The sequence below is a fragment of the Meriones unguiculatus genome, chromosome 11, assembly GCF_030254825.1.
Source record: "Meriones unguiculatus strain TT.TT164.6M chromosome 11, Bangor_MerUng_6.1, whole genome shotgun sequence".
Classification (NCBI taxonomy): Eukaryota; Metazoa; Chordata; class Mammalia; order Rodentia; family Muridae; genus Meriones; species Meriones unguiculatus.
In genome coordinates, this window is record NC_083359.1 from 113,154,980 (window position 1) to 113,176,600 (window position 21,621).

The following is a 21,621-nucleotide window of genomic DNA, read 5'->3' on the forward strand; positions in this document are numbered from 1 at the left end:
TTTCTCTCCTTTACCCCACCTCCACCCTTGCTGCTTCCCCAGCCACCAAAAAATTTAATCTGTTGACAACAAACAATACAGTTATAAAACTTTGGAAACAAGAGGGTGTAGCCTTCCCAATAAGAAAAGGGGCATGTCGGGTAATGGCCCCAGGGAAGATGCCAGGCTTGTGATGGAGCCTGAGAGAGCCCAGTTGGCTGAGTACCTGGGTGCCTGCCCTGCCCAGTGTTAAGCTATTCACAGTCCAGAAGAGACAGAACCCAAATGAAAGAGGACAGAGAGAGGTTTGTAAAGAGGAAGTTGGATGTCTCCCTGTGATCTGATGGGAATGCATTAAACTGAAACTTCCTTCTCTGGCCTCTCCTCACTCATTTTCCTCCTTTTCCATTTTCTCCCTCCTGCCTCCCGTCTCCTTCTACCTTCTCATTGTTCTTGAGACTAGCAGGCAGAAGTTAAGAAAAGAGAAAAGAATTAGAATAGCAGTATAGATGCTTCTACTGGCTGGGCCTCCCAAAGATGAGACAGGGTTTGGGGCTTGTGTTGCCTACAGGCTCAGACCTATCTCTGCTAAGCCCAGCATACCTCCCCTACCTGGGGCAGTGTAGCCACATACACATCACAATGTATGCCCCAGTTTGTATGCTGCCAGGTATGCACCCAGGTACTATAGGTCCACCCTGTCTTCTTGGTGCCTCTTTAGGACTGTGCTGAGGAGGATGGCGAACTGAAATGCACTCTGATATGAGTTTTTTTGCCCTCCACAGGAGGAGCAAGGCTTGTTGGAGAGAACTTTGTTGTAGAAAACTCCTGAGAACCCAGTGAGTAGGCACATGGTCCAGTGAGTATGGCACCAGATGAGATACTATGTCTGTTTCTTCCCTTGTTTCTTGGCAGTAATAGGAGAGTTGACTAGTCCTGGCTGGATAAGGTAGGTAAGTTGGACTTGAGTATCTCTGTCCTGACCTGATGAAGCTGGTATCTCCTTACTGAATCCTCCTCTGAGCCATATAGACCATTTGGGAGTGTTAAAGGAATGGGCTGTGTGGGTCTAGGGACATGAATTTTGGTAGGCATTTGGAGACAAGCAGGCTTCTCTTTCCTCTTGTGGCATGCTTCAACTTCCATGAAAGTGGTTCTGGGCTGTTTCTCCTCCCTGTGAGTGCAAAGCTCTCTGCCATAGCCAGGTATATCGCACTCTAGCCTTCTCTCTGTACTTGCTGTCCTTCTTTACCATGCTTATTTCATCCTAGAAGGCAGCATGGTAACATGCCCTGTGTAGCCCAGATACTATGCCAGGACATAGTGCCTTGTATGGAATTTGTACTGAGTTTGGGAGCTTTTGAGACCCATGGCTTGTTTAGTAGCACTGAGGAAGGGACAGAAAACCTAGCTTTTAAGAATGTGGTTGCCTAAGAACATGGGTGTCCAAATCTCTGATTCAGTGAAGCCAGGAGAGCCAGCACTGGCCCCCGTAGGCTTCTGAAGACTTTGCTTCTCCCTTGGCTACTTGAGAAACATGTTGGGTCTCAAGGATTTTATGCCTACTTGGGGAGTCAGTGGTCACTGATGGTAGGCCAACAAGCTCCAAATTCCCCTTTAATTGATGGATCCTCAACATACACCCCTCATTTTATCACCCTTTTCTTAACCACAGCTTGCTGGCAACATGCCCTACCTACCCTGACAACTAAAGACAAAATGTCCTGGATGCAGGGCCTGGGCTGCTCCTGAAAGTGACAAAAAGCACATACATACCTTTTCTTTCAAAAAGACCTTCCCTAGCCTTCCCTCCCAAAGATGAGTTCTTCTAACTGATGGGAACTCATAAATCAGTCTTTCAGAGGCAGGCAAGAAAATGGAAGGCAGGCTTCTGGCACCCTCCCTCACTCTGGCTGGAAGTCTCATCATGCACCTATGACTCAGCACCCAGTGCTGGGTCAAGAGGGAGAAGCTATTGCCCGGCTGGAACCTTCCTACATTCTGCATGTGAACACATCAGACAGTAGACATGACAGGCTGGGCCAGCAGGGTGAGGCCCCTGGGGCAAGTACTTTCCCCTCCAACCCATTTTCTTTTCATAATTTAGGGTTTCTGTTCTGGACCCAGGATATTTAGGATTCTAAAAACCATAGCATTGGTCATAAACTAAAGTATAAGATGTCCTTTTAATCTTTTTCATTTTTAAAAATTTTTATTACTTTATTTTATTTACATTACTGTTCTGCCTCCATTTATGTCTGTATGAGGGTATCAGATCTCCTGGAACTAGAATTACAGTTATGAACTGCCATGTGGGTGCTGGGATTTTAACCTGGGTCCTTTGGAAGAACAGCAAGTGCTCTTAACCACTGAGCTATCCCCTCCAGCCCCTTAGTCTTTTTTTTTTTTTTAACCAGTGGTCTATAAAGAGTGTTTTAACTTTAGTTGTACTGTTTGGCCTTCATGGGTTGTTTTTTCTGTGTGTTAATTTTGTCTCTAGACAGAATATGACTTTTCCAGATTACTGTACCTCTCTTAATGCTGTTTCTGCCTTTGCTTGGTCGTGTGTGTGCGTGCATTTTTGCCAGTTTTCCCTAGCTTCCTCTTTACAGATGAAGACACTGAAGCCATTCAGGACTATGACAGGGTCCTATTTTCAGCATGTAGGCAAGCAGGTCTTCCTATTTACCAAGGAGTGATATTGCCTTCACCTCTGTGTCCCATGCTTTACCCGAGGAATGTCCTGTCATGGAAGAGTAGAATGGCCTCCAGAGAGAAATAGGTACAGAAACAGATGGAGTTTGCAGAGTGGTGTCTCAGATTTCTTCTCTGCTCTATGGCCTTTTCAGGACTGCTAAGTGAGGCAGAGTGGTTTCTTTTCTAGACAACCCCATCAAACCATGTCGCTTAAAGTTTACTTGAAGTCATTTAGTTGAGAAGGCAGATCACATTACTCTCACTGAGAGCAGAGTCCTTAGCAGCCCAAGGTTTTTGTGGGCTGCCTTCTTAGAGATCCTGGTGTCTCTCAAGCCTAGTACCAGAGAACTAGAGCCTTCTAGACTTTATCAAATCATCCAGCTATTCCAAACTAGTGAAACATGACCAATGTTGCAGGACATTTGATCCCATTGTGAACCCTGAGATTGTGAGCTGTAAAACTCTGTTTCTTATTTGGTATGGCTGAGCCCTAACACATACCTTTTATCCAAGAACTTTCTGTTTATTGTAAACAGGTGATTATGGTGTGGTTCACCCAGCCCTAGTACACGCCTTTAATCCAAGAGCTTTCTGTACACAGGATTTAGTAAAGTTAACCCTAGGTCAAGAGATGGAGCAAGAAACCATCTGACAAAAATTAAAGAGTAGAAGGGACTTTGAGTTGGGTAAGACAGCAGTATAGAAGTAGAAGGAGCTTGAGCTCTCTGGCTTTTGGGGGCCTTTGAGCTTTGAGCTAATAAGCCTTTGGCCTTGGGTTTTTTAGCCCTTGGGCTGTCAGCTGAGCTAGTGAGCCTTTTGGGCTTTTTTTCATAGGGTCCTGGGCTGAGAAGGAAAACTGGGTGCTTTCTCTGCGCCTCACTGAGCTAGCAGGTTAACTTTATTAAATCCTGTATACACAAAGTTCTTGGATTAAAGGTGTGTGATAGGGCTGGCTGAACCACGCCATAATCACTTGTTTACCATAAACAGAAAGTTCCTGGATTAAAGATGTGTGATAGGGCTCAACCACACCAAACAAGAAACAGGGTTTTACAGTTCACATTTTGGGGGTTCACATATCAAATATCCTGCAATACATAATCTTGTTTCAGAAAAGGGACATTGCTCAGCTGACCATGAGAATCCTGTTTTTTTGGGCTACTGAAGCATGAATGGGGTTGGGTGGTTTGAATGGTAGGACTACTTTTCTTTCCCTCTTCTGTAGTTTACTGCTTAAATCATACTATGATTCATATCTACCAGAAAACAGGGTTTGCAGCCCAAGGGTAGAACCCTAGACCTTACCTTTCCTTCAGTGTTAGTTTCCCCGTGCCAGGCACAACACCTTCCCTGGGCCTGCGTGGCACTTTACTTGCTGGGGTAGGAAGAAAGGCTGCTGAGGACCAAAAAGACAGGTGTCTTGGGGCTAGCCTTGAAGAAAGCTTTCTAGAGCTGAGGTAGGAAAGTGGGAGTGGCAGCTGAGGGAGTGGGTGGGGAGGTGCTAAAAGAAAGTAATAGCACAGGCAGGAAGGGTGAGGCCTGCAGGATATCTCTCTTTAGTAAAGAAGAAAGAGCACTGAAGATATTAGCAATAGGAAGTTGCTAAGAAGATTTGGCTGAGATGGAAATCAGAAAAGCAGAATATTATCATATGCAAAACTCATCTGTCTCCTTTGTTTACAGGATTTTGACCCTTGTTAATAACTGCTGTCTAATCTGTTAACAACCTAAAGTCCTATCACTGGTTCCACAAGGCCCTAATTTTGGCAACTAGTGTCACTATCACTCAGCCCAGTGTGTAGCTCTACCTGCCTCCTCTGTCCATAGCTGAGGTCATGGAAAGCCCCAGGGAGGCTGCTAAGCCTTCGGTTTCTCCTCTGGCTGGTCCAGTTTCTTAGAAGCTGGGCCTATGCAATGTCAGAATTGCTAGGCTTCATTACTATCATCTTCCCTATTGCTGGGGAGAACAAATTTTAGATAAAAATTTAAAACATCTTGTTTCATGTTAGAGGGTTATCTAACAAATGATAAGATACCAGCTTTTAAGGTCATTCTGGGTTAAATCAGATTGCTAGCCTGCGGGTTATGGGATGGAGAGGAGGAACATGTGCTCTTTTTGAATAATATTTGTGGAAGAGTTGTCCTGGCACAGGTGACACACTTTTGTTCAGTGGTTAACATCTTATAGGTCACTGTCCTGAAAGAGTGACATAATGTATCTACGACTTTATGCATCTTGGGAAATATTACATAAAATCAAGACATTGCAAATGTACATATGTTGAATGGATTTGGTTTTTACTTCATTGTATATAATAATGTATAATAACTAATGTAAAGTCATCCAGGAAACAAACTTTTCATTGGTCTTGTCTGCTCATAGTTTTGGCTGAGTCTGATGTTGCTCTGAGAAGCATTGTATAGCGGTCATCTGCCTCTGACAGGCAAGGTGATTATCAGGGCTGAGTCTGAATCTTCTGACTGCACTTCTCTGCTTTCTTCAGTGAGATCCTCTTCTTCTGGAAGCTGGTTTCACATGGTGGCTTAGATTTTTCCATCTTTGTATCTAGCACCATTTGAAATCAGTGTTTTAGGAGTAAGAATTGCAGCACAGCAGAGAGTAAACTACAGAGGAGCAGCTGTATACAGGACTGACTCTCTCCTTCAAGAAATCAAGGGAAGACTTGAATAATGAAAATTTTCTCGTCTGGTTTAGAGGTTGTATTAGGAAAATTTTGTGTTCAGAATAAACATAAGGGTTTGACCAGAGGCAAAGAGTTATCTACTTTATCCAGCATTCCATGGGTGGGGAAGGTGGCTGAGGGCTTGCACTGTTCATCATTCAGTGATGTTCTGGGTGTTGATTATAGCAGGGAAAGGGTGAGGGCTGTGTATGTGGAGGACTACTTCATTCACATCAATACTGCCTGCCTGTACCTGGAAGATACCTGGAGCACTCAGTCCTGGTTGCATCACAGCTGAAAGCAGACTTGTCACCTGCCTTGAGGTTCAGACCTGAAGAACACCACTGGCCCATCTCTTACACAGGCTGACCGATTTCTCCTGGTGTTCAGAGTCTGTTCCTGTCTAGCACCATTTGAAATCGGTTATGATGTAGGGGGAAAAGCACCAGCCTCAGAGCCTTGTGGTGTCTGGTCAGCAGCAGCCTGTCATTTCCTACATGGGCAGAGCAGAGAAGGAAGAACACAGTTTCCTAACTTCTTTAATGCATATGTATGTGGTTTTGGAAGTTAGAAATCACTTATTGGTTTTTTTAACTAAATTGTAATTTATCTGATATCCTCAGTTGCAATTTTTGACATGTACTGTTATGAATTGTATAAACTGGTTGTTGCTGAATCATCTTTCTCTTAAGAGTATGTTGATGCATCCCATCTTTAATAAATAATTTTGCAATATTCAATTTATCATGTCTGTGTTTGTATCTGTTCTTTTTCATTCATAACTCTATGGCAATGAGAACTGGGCCCTACAAAGTTAATTTACTGTGCCAGTCATGAGGAATTGGAAGTAGGTTGCTGCGTATAGACATTAAAAATGAAGGTCATTAAATGGAAATGAAATTATAAGGATGAAAGATTAGCAGAGACAGAAGGTTGGAGCTCTAGGCTGAGGGATTTTATTAAATGGGAAGACTATTCTTGGTTCCAAGGGACCTGTGAACTCTTGACTCTCCTCCTGTATGGCTTGCAGGGAACTTACTTAACTATACTGTCATGTGGCCCTTAAAGGGGAGCAGGCTAATTTCAGTTACATTTGTAGCAGATGGAGTTCTACTTTCAGCAGATAGTTTATTTCAGCCCTTAAATAGGTGGTGAGAGAATTTTGTAAAACTGTTCAGAGATTTGCCAGATTGGACAGCACTCGGGGGCAAGGTTCATTCTTGGAGAGCCTTCAGGAAAAATAACATGTGGCCCCTTCCATAGGAGCTGCATAGCTAACTATGAACTACCGACAGTACAGTCGTTTCAATAACTGATGGCAAATGCGCTGCTCAGGAAACTTTTTCTGAGCCTACATACCAATAGCCTTAACCCAGATGGCTTTCTTGTCCATTTTGCTAGAAGTAGGAGGTTGCTGGAGCATTTGCTGGAAAGACTTCCCAATGACTATGATACTATGATACTATGATAGCTGCAGAGCTAGCTCAAGCTTCTGATTGATAATCCATGTCCTAAGTCCTAGGATGTAGCGGGGAAAATGGCTAAGTCCCTCAGCTGTATTTTTTAATTTGCCCCACTAAAGTAGGAGACTGCAGCACCTCTAAAGTATGACATATTGGGTTTGTGATATTAACTACAAATTAAGCCTTTTTTTAATATAACATAGGTACCCTGTCCAAAACTCCCAATTAATTTGTTTTGAAAATATAATTAAAACACCCCCAAGGTCATGAGTCCAGTTAAGTGCTGGGAGACAGTTTAATATAAAAACACAAAAACAGTGATTTAAGTTTTTTTATAAAAATAATACCCTCACTGAATGCTTAAACTACCTCAACAAACGCCTCTTGGCTGTTTTGTTTTGTTTTGTTTTGTTTTGTTTTCTAGATGCTTTACATAAAATTGTCACTCTGGGGTAGTTTCATAATTGACTGGTAATGTAGATTTTGGTTTTGGTAACACCCTCCTGAGTCAGGCTTATAAAACCACGTTGTTAACCCAGGTAGAAAATCTTTTGTTGACACATTATTAACTTGAGCCGTACCAGACTTTTTAGAAGTGACTACAGTGTATTTTTGTTAACTGGGGAAGCTCTGCAACCAGATTAGTATATCAAATGAGTTAAGTATAGACCCTATCTTTTAAGAAGTTGGTCTAGGCCTTCAGTATGGAAGCTGGCATATAGACTTGGGGATAGCTAGCACACTGTACTTTTTAGAGAAGCCTAAGATAGTTTTAGTGTGTTTTTTTTCTGGGGCACACTTTGGTCATTGAAAGAGTGATCCTCAGGTCCCATGCCTGCAAGCAAGTACTATTTTAGCTAGTCTCAGAATGAGGCTTAGGTGAATCTAGTGTGCAGCCACGGTTGAGAGCCACTTCCATATTTCTGAAAAGGCCGTACTATATTCGTTATAGTTCTATGCTACCCGCTGTTTTGTTGGTGCATACATTTCCTGTCATTGCTGTAACAAATTGGCACAAATGTGATGTCTTAACACACACTTAACATTCTTAGCAGCTCTGAGTAGCAGAAATCTGACTTCGTTTTTACTGGACTGAAATCAAGGTGCTATCAGACACAAACCCTTCAGAAATATGAAGGAAAAATAGGTTTCTTGACTTTGTTTATAAATAGGCTGTGTTCTTTGGCTTGTCCTCAAGCTTCAAAAGCAGCAGGGTCACATTTGCTTCTGGGGTCACACTGCCTTCACGCTGTCTTCTCTGATCAGTGTTCACCTTTTAACAAGATCATGATGTTATTAACCTGCACATCAATTTGAGAATATTGCTATGGGAGACTACAGAAGAAATTCTTCATGGTTTAAGCTCACCTCAAGTACAGATTTAATATTTTTTGATGAGACTTTGTGGAGGCAGGTAATCAGATGACTTAATTTTTCCAACACCATGCTTAACGTGTTTACCTAAGCATTAGATAATTCCCAGTGAAGCCACAAGCCCCAAACACTAGAGCTCCTGTTTCTGCTGGTTCCACACAGGGTTTAGCATTGCAATATATAACAGTCTTCAGAGCTATTCTTCACATCAGTCTTACTACCTATACTCAGGTCTTACTGGATTTTGTCCAGTCATGTCAGGTATAAAAGTGGGTAGTTTTTCAGCATTGTGTGTGTGGCAATGTGTTCACCTGCTGTATGTATGTAAGCAAGAAGGGAAATTATGCATTCACTTCTGTCCCGAGTATTATATTTCCCTCATATTTCAGAAGCGAATAACAAAGAAAATGTTACTTTCACAAAAGCAGAAGAGAGCTAGTGTTTTACATGATCTAAAATTAATGGCTCTGGAGTCCCAGCAATGACAACCTCACAGTGAAGGGGTAAGAGGACTGTCCAATATCCAAAACAGTCCACAGGAGGGCAGCAGTGCTGTGCTCTCAAAGGTTGACTGCTCAGGGTAACCTCTGGATGAGCCTAGAGATCCTAAACATAGCGAAACATGAGGAAGAATAGTTGTGTATTGTAGTCACTTAATCCTGAATCACTTCTAGACATTAGTACATTATTAAATTCTGCTCTTAAGTAGGCAAAATGTTAAAATATATAAAATCCAGTCTTGGTTAAAATGTTAGCTCTCAGGTATCACAAGCTTTAGAACACTGTAGAATTGCTTATTTCCCTTAAACCTTAAAATTACTTTAAGATGCAAGTCAAATTCCTTTTACTCCTAAGGTCTTTCTAGCATAATTCAGACAATTTATTGTTGGTTACTGTAAACAGTCTCTCTATATTTTATGCCAATTAAAAAATATGCTAGTCACATGTTTATTATCTAAAATGCTTTAGATCAATGTAATTTTGGAATGTTGACATTATTCATAAATAACATTTTAACTACATTTTTTATCATTGCTTATTTTGATAGACATCAAGACTTCTAAGCAAACAAAGTTATGTTAATAGTCTGTTAATGATTTTTTTTGTTTCGTTGAGATAGGGTTTCTGTAGCCTTGGTTGTCCTGGAACTTACTCTGTAGACCAGGCTGACCTCAAACTCACAGAGACCCTCCTCCTTCTGCTTCCCGACGGCTGGAATTAAAGGCATGTGCCATCTGCCGAGCAAATTCAGCGTCTTGTACATGCTGAGCAAACCTTTTGCTGAGATACATCCCCAACTCATGAACAACATTAAATTCAAGTTTTTGAAATTTTGTTTTATAATAGGCAGAATTAAACTATGGTTTTCTTTAAGCTTCTATATGAAGTTGATTGTTAGGCCTGAAAGTTGCTAATGGAGATTCTCAGCCTCAGCTGCAAATTAAAATCACCATAGAAGTTAAAACCTCCTGTGTTCAGGCCGCATCTCAAATTAAAAACAGGAGAGCCTGCTGGGGTGGTACTCAAGTGTCAATAAAGCTCCCTGGGGAGGCTAATGGACAGCCTTAGGTGAGAAACACTGGCCTAGCTTTACTTGGTCTGGCTTACTTCATATCTACAAAGGCAGCAAGAATTATTTATACATAAAGAAAATTATGTCCTGTGACTTATACAAGTCAAGTTTTTAACTGCCAGACTTTGTTTTATGAGACCTATGAATGCATTAAAGTGATATGAAAGTTAATCTCCTATTAGAAACGTATATAGACTCTTAAGGCTAGGCAATAGAAGATTAAGATCCTGAGGAATTAGAGCTTCACAGGACATGTTGGGCATGCATTACCCTTGGAGATACATGGATAGGGAGAGGATATTAAGCATTTCAGGTAATAATAGATTGAGAGTGTGAAAGACACAGACATGTGTTTAATGCACAGCCATTATGTGCATGAAACTTTGAGGTATAAGGATAAGAGAATTGTAGAAGGTCTGGTGTCATCTTGGAAATGTGGCCTTCTTCCTGCAGATATCATGTCACTGCTCAGGACACAGGCACTCAGGTTTGGATGTTGAGAACCCTTGGTGAGCTGGAGGGGCTGAGATGTGAGAAGATGGTAGAGAGGTTAGACACAGATTGCATTTAGAAACAGATTTGATTTACACTAGAAGCACACACACACACATTATCACAAATGAAACTTCTGCAAATATATAACTTTACTTTTGGCAGACTTGAAGAGCCAGTTTTCAAAAATGGAACAGTAATGACTTCCACGCATAGGCTTCTTATGTTGCTGCAGATATATTTCTGTAGTTAAAAGAACATTTTAAGTTCAAATACACCTGTTTCTCTGTCATTTAGACTATCTTTTTAAAAAGCACACTTTTGCTCATATATTTATATAACTGACAAATTATTTGGTAAATATAAATATTTATACAGACATGCTCACATATAAATACTAACATGAAGGTTTAATTTGAAGCAGAGTATGCTATAAAGGTAAATTTATTTAAAAAATAAAATATTTTATTGAAAACATTTTAAATTAAGTTTAGAAACAGTAAGTAAGGCCTTTTCTTATTTTTAAACAATTAGGAAATTCTTTTTCTTAACTTACTATCTTTTTGTCTGTTTTTTAAATGCTATGATTTTATACATAAGAGCAGGTCAGGGTACAACTGATACTTTTTTAGAAGTACATGAAAATGAGTACGGACTTTAATTTTTCTTAATTCAGAGTTTCTGGGTGGTTTTTTGCTTGTTTTTTAGTTCAAGCATTATCTTCCCCAAACTTGGGTGGGGGTGGTGTCACTCAGAGTGACTGCAGGTGTTTATACTCAAAACAGGATTCACCTTCACCCAGTTTCAATTTGTATTCACAGTCTTTTCAAAATGGTCCCTCTATGCTACTAAATGTAAAACGTTAAACCTTAGACAGGGCAATTAATCAGAAGTGGCAGGTTTCTTCTTCCAAGCACTAGTTCCTCAGAGCCTGACTGGTTGGGGCCAAGCTCTGTTCTACTTGAGTATGAACTGCTTCCAGAGCTCCTTTCAGTATAACTGACAGCAGGAGTACCTTCAGGAGAAGACTTTTAAAAAGGCTTCCTTTGGCAAAGGTAACGTGCAATGTCTGTTTTCTGCATTCTTGAAGTTCTTTGGGGAATTCATTCCTTACAAACAACTTAGCTCGGGTGGCTTGTTTAATAAAGTCATGAACAGCCAGAGTGGGTGATTGACATCTGGAATGTTACTCAAGAAAAAAAGTCTACAGTTCCACTTTGTAGATTCTTGTCACAGCCATATAGCCTTTTACAGAAGCGTGCAACTAGCTGTGAAATGTTAGTAGTATATCTTTGGCTGGTTATTGATGTTCAAAAAAGTTAAATACCAGACATCAAATTTGTAATTTACTTAAATTATTAAGGTTGTTAGGAAAAATAATTTTACTAACATTTACATAATTTTGCTACTAGTATTCTTAGAGAGGTCTAAATTGTTTATATTCCCAATTTTGAGTGTTGTAGTGTTAATGGATATATATATGTATGTAGATACATACGAAGGCTTTTCAGAACCAAGCAAATAGAAAATAAATTTTAGATTGTTGAAAAGAGAAATCTTAAGAACCCTAACATAAAAATAATTAAATTTTACAAATAAAATGTAGGTTTATTTTAAGACAAGTTCTTGCTTGCTTGCTTGCTATGTAGCCAGACTGACTTCAGACTCACCATTCTCCTACCTCTGGACTATAGGTGTGTGCCACCTGTTTGTTTGGAAACCCTGCTTGCTTCTGCACAAGTTGGAAGACCCCATCTGCTCTCCTTCCCTCAGCCTGCCTGCAGGAGAAAACTCTGGGCTAACACTTCATCCCCCCTCATCTCTCTGTTTCAGGCAACCTACCCAGGAGTGCCTGCCCATCCCAGCTCCTAGCTGACATGTCATCACCCCTCACGAAAGATCTGTGAAATCCTGTTGCCTTAGTCCAGGCACATGATTTCTCTGGCACTGTTTCCTTGGGACCAGTGAACCCACTTGGGAGCAGCATCTAATAAACCTGCATTTATGTACATTTAATGTGGTCTAATCTGGCCTATATTGCATCAGCGGAAAACCTATTACCACCATGTTAGGTTGAAATGTAATGTCATTATAAATTATATTTCTGAGTTACACATTAGTATGAAATTAATCATTTCCCAATTTCAAGTGGGGTATTTACTTGCTTTTAAATATAAATTATAGTTAAAGGAAACCAGATACTTTTTCTATATAAAATTCATATACATTTTAGATATGTCAATGGCAGCCAGCTACATTCAAGCCACAGTAAAATGTGACCCAATAATTGTATGTGAGACAGTGGAAACACTAACTTGCAATCTAGAGGCAAAAGATAAGTTGTTTCTATAGGTTCCTGGCACTGATGCAGTTTTCCCTGCTGGTGAGCCTGAAATTGACTTTTTTCTGGAAAGTGGTATGCTGAGCTCTAACCTCCGTTTTCCCACAAGACAAAGTAATAAGGGCAGCATCACAACAGACATAACTACATGCAGAAATTAAATTCCAGAAACTTACTTTGAAAATAGGCGTGTTTTTTTTCTTATGATGGGAATGGAATCCAGTTCCTTATACAGCACTCTACCACTGAGCTGTATTTTTCCAGACCCAAAGTAGACAATTTAAAAAAAAAAAAAAATTCTAAACTAGAAAATATTTTAGTTGTTCGTGTCTAACCCTAAAAAAACAAAAACAAAAAAAAAAAACAAAAAACAAAAAACTCTTCTATCCTTATGTTTTTGATCCCCTCTAAAAGAAGAAATAAATCTTGTCTATACACAGTACTTAGTAAGCATTTCCTTTGTTTCAATTTAGGACCAATGGGAAAGGTTAGGGAGGCATGCAGGCTTCTCTAGTCTCAGAGCTTTGTACCTGATGATGTCTGAGAGCAACAGTGATTCTAACAGTCCCCACTGTGACCCTTCACTTTTGAGTAGGGACAGATGCACTCTAGGCCCTGCCTTAGAAAACTGACTGCAACAATTTAACCCAAAACTTAGACCAGCCAGTTACCAGTGTGCATGCATTCTTAGGGGATGCTGGCCAGTACAAAAGCCAACAAGGGTAACCTGTTGGTAGGTTATGATCCTGGCACTGTACTCAGAGCAGTTTCTTAAGATTGCTATGGTGACTTAATACTTGCCACTGAATTCTCTTAGTGGAATGTAGTGAAATCTTTTTTTTTTCTTTTTGTTTTTTTTTTTTTTTTACTCAAAACTTAAGAAGAAATCCAACATTCAGGAAAGGCAAAAAGCAATGATCATGCAGAGTTTGGTCCTAGCCCTCATATCAGGTAGTTTATAACAACCTGTAACTTCAGCTCCAGTGCATCCAAGGCCTCTGGCTTCCACAGGCACCTGTATTCACATGCACATACCCTGCTCCTCAGACACAGACACAAAAAGATAAAACAAATCTTTCCTAAAAAGCAATGGTAAGTTTGGAGTTGCATTTTATTTTTAAGAAGCTATTTTAGCAAGGAAAAAAATGAAACTGAATTTTTAACTAGTTTTTTAAATTAACTTTAGCAGTCACTATAAATGTTTACACACATCCCAAAGCTCAGTTCTGTACACTGCTTTCCTAGTTTTGTTTAGCCTGGGCCGTTTTTCAAGGAGACTCTAGAAAGTAGCTATGACTGGATAGACTAACAGCCTCCCTTCTTGGCATGTTTTGTCTTTCCTCTTCCCTGTGATTAAAGGTAACTGCTTTTTTCAAGAAACTACCCTTCCCATGTGCCCCTGTGGCTTTTTCAACCAAGATTTTATGGACTAGAGAAAGGGCTCGGGGTCCTGCCCTGACTCCTAACCCTGTAGATATACATTGTAGCACAAATAAAGGAACACTTTTTTTCTTTAGGTTTTAGACACCCTTGCTAGGTAGCTCTTGCTCAATTCCATCTCAGGGTTCTTCTGTATATTGTAAACATCTGTATACATCTCAGCCTCCTGTATACTTGTATTACAGGTGTGCACCACCATCCCTGGCATTTAAGGGAACACTTAATTCATTTTAATCCAAAGATAGACTAATGGATGGAATCAGAAACAACTGTAATTTTTCAAAAGCTGAGGCTATATATGGTTTTTTTTAAAATAATATACCAAATATATTTTGATTCAGAGAAACAGCTAAATGCTTTTAGGGAATTAGTTTAAAGTTGGAGTTGAATACACTTGTAAAATGTAAACTGTACTTTTGTTTCTATAAAGGAACATTTCGTCCCCTGCTTGTACTTGAAATGGACTGCTTTTGTTGACTGCTTCCCTTCAGGCTCAAAAACACTCTTGTGTTTAGGTTTATAGCTGTTTCAGAAGTATAGGCAATCAGACTGCCGAGTGGAAACTAGGTCATAACTGTTTAAGACTACTTCACAACATAGTCTGTCCACGTACATTGTATTAAACTTGGAAAAAGAATATAAGACAACAAATAATTTGGTGAAAAAACCAGGAATTTAAGTTTACTCTTTTATCTTTCTTGCCAATATATTTGAACTCATGGAACTTGTACCTAATATCCATCGGCTGCTTTTCAAAACAACATTTTACACTCTCATCTCAGGGAGTGGTAAACTTTACTTCTCTTCACATACTTCTCAGGTATGTGCCAAATAAAGGGAAAGAGGCCGAATAAAGTAACTTCAAAAGGAAGAATAGCATAGTATGGGGTTACTGAGTGAAGCTGAGTTCTAAACTTACCAGCTGAGATTTTAGGATTCTCACTCAAGCGCCTAACATTAACCCTGAAATTACACTTGACAGTGCCATTCAGTGTTTACCTCCGAACCATCTATTCAAAATAAATACTATAATAACCCAACAACATTTTGTAAGAAAAATAGTTCAGGTTTATATAATTTTAATATTGGAGGAAAACAGTATGTATTATGTCTCTTATAATGTTGGGAATCAACTTTATGACAAATCAGGTATTTTGATACATTTTGGCTTTGCATTGAGTTTAGTTTGCATGATACACATTTTTTTCTTTTCCATGTGGTTTTTCTTTATTTCATTCCTTCTTTTCTTTTTTCTCTTTCTTTCTTTCTTTCTTTCTTTCTTTCTTTCCTTTCTTTCTTTTTGACAGGGTCTCATTACGGAGCTTTGTCTGGAACTCACTATGTAGATCAAGCTGGCCTCAAAGTTAGATCTGCCTGCCTCTACCTCTTGAGTGCTGGGACTAAAGGAATGTGCAGGATGATCCCTATGTAACCTACAACATGTCTCTAAATTTTGTTACATGCTTTCTAAACAATTACACAATATTTTCGTATGTATTCTTTGTTACAAAAACATTGTACATTGTAGAACAATCTGTTGAATGATCAAAAGTTTAAGTCAAGTAGAAAAAAATGCTGAACTAAATTGGATTGTTGGCTTTTTTGCACTGTGTAGGTACTCCTCAGCTGTCTATACTGACCAGTTTTTAAGCTGTATCATTTAAGCCCTAAACAACTTACAGATGACAAAATAATTAAATCAGTCAATTTAGGTTAAACCAAGTAGTAAACATCACTAATGGAAAACAATGAAAATTACTGTTATGGATAATAAAGCACACGAAATATGCAAATAATACTTATGGAATAACTCTTACCTTTCCAGGGATGTAAGTTAAGAAAACCTTAGCTAAAGAAAATCATGCAAATATGAAAAAAAAAAAGGTCCACGAGTGAAAATATTTAAATAAAAAGCAGCTGTTCAGAAGCACACAGACTTTTAAAGATGGAAATCAAGCAGTATGTTACTTCGAAGAGGAGGAAATTAGTAAAGAAAGGAGACTGGGAAGGAAAATGGAGAGAAGCAAGTGGACTGGACTTATTTAAGACCCATGTCGATGATCTAAATTTACTCTTTTGTTTATGTGATAGACCAGGCTTGACTGGATAGCAAGCCCCTGAAATCTGTGTATCTCTGTATCCCAAGTGCTGGGATTACAAGCATGTGCCACCACACCTGGCTTTCTATGTACGTCTTCATGCTTGTGTGGCAAATAGTTCACAGAGAAGCTACCCCCTCAGTCCAAATTCTATCCTTTTTGTTATAACTGAGAGTCAGTAACCCAAATCACAGAATACTTTTAACCTTTCGGCTATTTTTCACAAACTTAAATGATGCTAATACTCTGAAAAGTATTATTTGTACAATGTTTGTACTTCATGATGAGGGCCGGAGAAGAAGTATTATGCTCTCAAGTCATTACAAATATCTGTTTGCCTTAAAGCCTGCTTTTAAAACTGTTCTTTAACAGCAATTCGAGAACATCTATGCCTTCTTTCAGTTATCCCCTAAATATAGAAAAGTAACCATACATTTTATATTCTTATATAAGAAGTTACGGATGCAATGTGATATTGTGAAATACAGTCTGTATTTATTTCTATAGCCAACAACTTTTAATATCCTTAGACTCTTCAAAGAGATATGCGTATGTGTGTGTGCCAATGAACTGACTCATGGCTGGAACCTCTCAGAAGCTTCAGAAAAGGTCTAGACAGTACTTGAGGGTTTAAACTCACCCCTACTGCCCAGCCTCCCAAGAAGGGGAAGGTCTGAAGCCTAAATGATATAATTAATCATGATTATTAAAAAAGAAAAAGGCAGAAAGGATTGGGATTGGAGATTCCAGGCAGATGGACAAAAGAAGGTTCCTGGGTTTAGTTCCCCCACAGGCATGGAGTTTTCTTACTCTTTCTATGACATACATCTTTTTCTCTACAGTTTAAACCAGTTTGAGTTCTTTTTTTTTAATTAAATTTTTATTTTTTATATTAACTACAGTTTATCCAGTTTGAGTTCTGAGTCATTTTAGCAGATTGAATAAGAGATGTGGGGACCTTAACTTATAGTTGGTAGGTCAAAAGCACAGGTAAAATAAAATCTGAAAGAGAGTTGTGGAGATCTACCTAAGCAATCTGAATTTAAGTAAATGAAGGACAACAACTGGTGTCAGCTGCAGATCAGACTGATTTTTAACTGTGTATGGAAAATCTACATACTTTCTCATAGCAGTCTTCTGTGTTGTCAAGTGAGATTAGAGGAGAAAATAGATTTCTTTATTCCTGTTAACTCAGAGGAAATGAAAGCTACATTGAGGGGAAAGATTAAGGACATTAAGCACTATTAAGAAAATAGCACAAAAAGTTTAAATAAAATAAAGACCACTATTAACCCACTCTTGAAAAAGATACACAGAGATAAAAAGAGATCTCACAGGGGCTGGAGAGATGGCTGAGAGGTAAAAAGCACTTGTTCTTGTAGAGGATCTAGGTCCAATTCCTCTAACCATATGGAGTTACAATTGGCTGTAACTCCAGGTCCAGGGGAACTGGTGCCCTTCTCAAGCCTCCTTGTGCACCAGGCACATACATTGACATACATGTAGACAAAACAAAACACTTCTACACATAAAAAGTAAACAAATCTTTAAAAAAATGGCCAGGTATAGTGTATAGTGGTGTATACCTTTAATCCCAGCACTTGGGTGACAGAGGCAGTTGGATATCTGTGAGTCTGAGGCAAGCCTGGTCTACAAAGTGAGTTTGAAGATAGACGAGCTACATAGTGAGACACTGTCTCAAAAAAAAAAAAAAAAAAAAGGAAGAAGAAGGGGAAGAAAAGTAGAAAAGTAAAAAGAAAAAGAAAGACTTAATGACCTCAAATATTAGAAAATAAAATAAAAAGACAGTGAGCTTGACAGTGTTTTTTTTAAAGTTCAACAACATGGGACCATGGATAATATTATTCAGTGGACCAAACAGCACCCTTGGGAGTACATTAGCCAGTAGATCTCAGACCTATCTTAGACCAAAGGATCAGGAGATTTCCAGTTGATTCATGGCTCTACAAAGAAGTATTGCTCAAGATGTTAAAGAAGAAATGCTTCTCAGTCCTAGGTATATTGCCACTAGAGAGGCAAGTCAGGAGGATCATCACAAATTTGAGGCTAGCTAGGGTACATAGTGGATATTCTCTGAAACAAACAATAGAAATCCCCCAGACCTCTGTATATGGACTTCAGTGTTCTGAAGCCAAGCATTCTGAAAATTATATTACTTTGTGTGTGTGTGTGCTGCAGATTGACCCAGTGCCTTGTGCATAATAAGCATGGGGAAAACCTAACTTTTAACTTAACCATCATATGTTATATTGGCTTCTTGTCATTAAACAGGGAAAATTATATCCTAAAAGACTATCAATACAATTTATATTTTAGCTCAGTGGCAATTAAGAGGCAATTAACTCCCTCCCACACCATTCTTGTCTAAAGTTGTGCTACTCTACAGTGACTACATTGCACTGTATTCTTCCAAATATCTTTAGGTGTTTAATTTTTTGTTAGACTACTGTGGTGTTACATATGAACAAGAAGAATTGCAAAACAAATTATTTTTAGATTTTCACGTCATTATTGAACCTTTAATTTGTGAGGGCAATAATCAGATAATTGTTTAGATTTAAAAGACCCATTAACTGGTATCTGTACCATCTGTACAGTATATTAATATTTTTAGGGATCAATCATGAATTTTTATGGAGTGGTTATAAACAACAGTAAAAATGGTAATGAAAAGCTACTTTATTTTATTTTCTTTGGAAGTTATTTTTAGACAGGCCTTTTATAATAATAAAACCACTGATACTATTCCCTACTGACATTTTTAATACTAAAAATATAACCAATAGATAAATCAAATGTTATTATTACATGTTCCATAAATACAAGATTTGAGATTCAAATAAAGGAATTGCAGGTATTTAAAATTATAATAAAGTAATATTTAAAAGCTTCAAAATGTATTTGCTATGTCTAGCTTTAACTCTGTCATAGTCCCCTCCCCCCTTTTTTGGTTGTGGGTAAGTGAATAAAAATGTGATTGAAAGAGAAAATGTAAAGGTCTATTACTTCAATATGGCTATACTAATGGTATAGAAGATCATTAAAATGTATAGAGTTTGGGACTGGTCGAGTGTTTGAATGGCTTCCTCAATCTAGCTGTGTGATGTTTTTATTTAAGTAAATTAGAATTAAGTGTCTATATAAAAAGACTGAGCTTTTTAAAATTGAAGAATATACTTCTATTGTATAGCCCAAACCTGATGATTAATTTAAAAGGAAACATGAAACAAGGGTCTTATATTTATTAGGGATGATTTCAGAGCTATTTTAAAGTGACAAGAAAACAAATAAAATTAGCTAAATCCTATGAGAAACTTCAAAGCACTAATCTGATCTGTGTTCTAAGATTTATTCCAAATCTTCCATTATACGAAAATTTGCCACATTTAATTCTGCAACTTTTTTGTTACGTTTTAGATTTTCTATGTTTTTAAAAATTTTTATTTTTTTATATTTTATATTATATTATATATTCAGCCCCCTCTGTCATTCCCTCCTAATCCCACCCTCCCTCATCTTCTCCCATGCCCTTCCCCAAGTCCACTAAGAGGGGAGGTCTTCCTCCCCCTCCATCTAACCCTAACCTATCAGGTCTCATCAGGCCTGGCTGCATTGTCTTCCTCTGTGGCCTGGTAAGGTTGCTCCCCGCTCAGGGAGAGGTGATCAAAGAGCCAGCCACTGAGTTCATGTCAGAGACAGACCCTGTTCCTCTTACTTGGGTACCCACTTGGATACTGAGCTGCCATGGGCTACATCTGTTTTAGGTTATCTCCATGCATGGTCCTTGGTTGGAGTATCAGTCTCAAATTTTGCAACTTTTACTCCCTATTTTTTACCTATGGACACAACATCATGAATACCTCCGTCTCTTCTAAATACGTACTTCTTTTCTTACTTATAATTTTTCTTGTTTTAATCCCCCTTTGTTTTCATCTTTATACAAGTAGAACACAGATAAAAGATAATAGAGTTCCCTGTGAATTTTAGCCTTTCAGCTAGTTCTAAGTCATTAATGAATGAGTTAGTAGTTTAAAAAAATTAGGAGATCAGAATGGAGAAATCAAATGGTGATGGTCTTAATCACCCTGGTTAACATTAATAAATAACTCTAAATTATTAAAAAAAAAATCAGGCACCTAAATAGCATCTTACCACTAGCCAAGTTAGACAAGTGTAAGGTTTTATCATAAAAATTCCTGTGACTATAAACTGAAATATTTCAAATTTAATTTTGGCTGCTTTTGAACTTAGAAAATAGGATTTACCTAGGGCAGGGAAAGCTTCATAATGACCTTGCTTCACTAGGCAACTTAAACTTTAAATTTCATAGAAAAACATTTTTTTGTATTTTTTATTATTGTTTATTATTATTAGTTACATTTTATTAACTGTATCCCAGCTGTATCCTGCTCCCTTATTCCCTCCCAACCCCACCCTCCCTCCCTCAGCTTCTCCCTGCCCTTTTCCAAGTCCATGGATTGGGGAGAACCTCCTCCCCTTTCGTCTGGCCCTGTTTTATCAGATATCTTCAGGACTGACTGCAAAGTCCTCCTCTGTGGCCTAGCAGGACTGCTCCTCCTTTGGGGGATGGGGAGGTCAAAGAGCCTGCCATTGAGTTCCTGTCAGAGATAGTCCCTGTCCCCCTTACTACGAGAAACCAATTAGTTATTGAGCTACCATGAGCTTTGTCCAAGCAAAGGTTCTAGGTTTTATAGCTGCTAAACAAGCAACTTCATGCAGATCCCTATGCTGCAATGATGTTAAAAGTAGCTGATGATGTTTTAGCAAAGAAATGCAATTTGTAGGACACATTACCATAGGCATACTTTAAAAACAAGGGTGCTCAAGGCAAAGGACAAATCAGTTGCACCCAATTAACAACTTAAGATACTTACCCTTTTTTCCTGAACTCAAGATATCGGAGTATAATGAGACAAATTACAACAAATCCAACAACTACAAGAAAATAGAAATAAATACTATGTAACTCTGAGAAAGATTGCCAAGACTCAAAATCTAAGCAGAAGAAATAAATCACTTATATTTCAGTGGTAAGCAGTTATGCATTATGTTACTTCTGCACTCCTTTTGTTTTGCTTTTTATTTTTTTGAGATGGGGATTCTCTGTGCAGCCTTGGCTGTCTAAGAACTTTCCTTGTAGACCAGGCTGGCCTTGAAATCACAGAGATCTGCCTTTCTATGCCTCTGGAGTGCTGGGATTAAAGACGTTCGCCATCATTCCCAGCTCTCCATCTGTACTCTTTATTCTCTAAATTAATTCCCTGGAATCACAGACCATAGTAAGAAAGAGATCTCTGGCTTAATTAAAAAAAAAAATCATCAAAAGCATAATCAGGATATTCATAGTACGTCATCTTAAGAAAGCATGCATTGCTTACAGGCTACTTCTAAGTAGAAATAGTATGTAAAATAATATGTTAACAAACGGTAACACATA

At 38.6% G+C, this 21,621-nt stretch overlaps 1 protein-coding gene across 11 annotated transcripts in view; it reads right to left on the bottom strand.

Moving 5' to 3' along the window:
- Positions 1 to 4,953: 4,953 nt before the first annotated feature.
- The window catches only part of Cd46 (CD46 molecule), a 43,655-nt gene continuing 26,987 nt past the window's right edge, over positions 4,954 to 21,621 (bottom strand). For 6 of the 11 annotated variants that reach the window (XM_060364979.1, XM_060364978.1, XM_060364977.1 and 3 more), the window contains 2 exons: positions 21,059 to 21,119; positions 4,954 to 10,293 (listed from right to left, as the gene is read on the bottom strand). In XM_060364979.1, coding sequence (XP_060220962.1) covers positions 10,254 to 10,293; positions 21,059 to 21,119 — 101 coding nt within the window. In that variant the 3' untranslated portion in view covers positions 4,954 to 10,253. Of the gene's footprint in view, positions 10,506 to 21,058; positions 21,120 to 21,621 lie in introns of all 11 variants that reach the window. The other 5 variants (XR_009584715.1, XR_009584714.1, XR_009584717.1 and 2 more) reach the window with 3 other exon arrangements.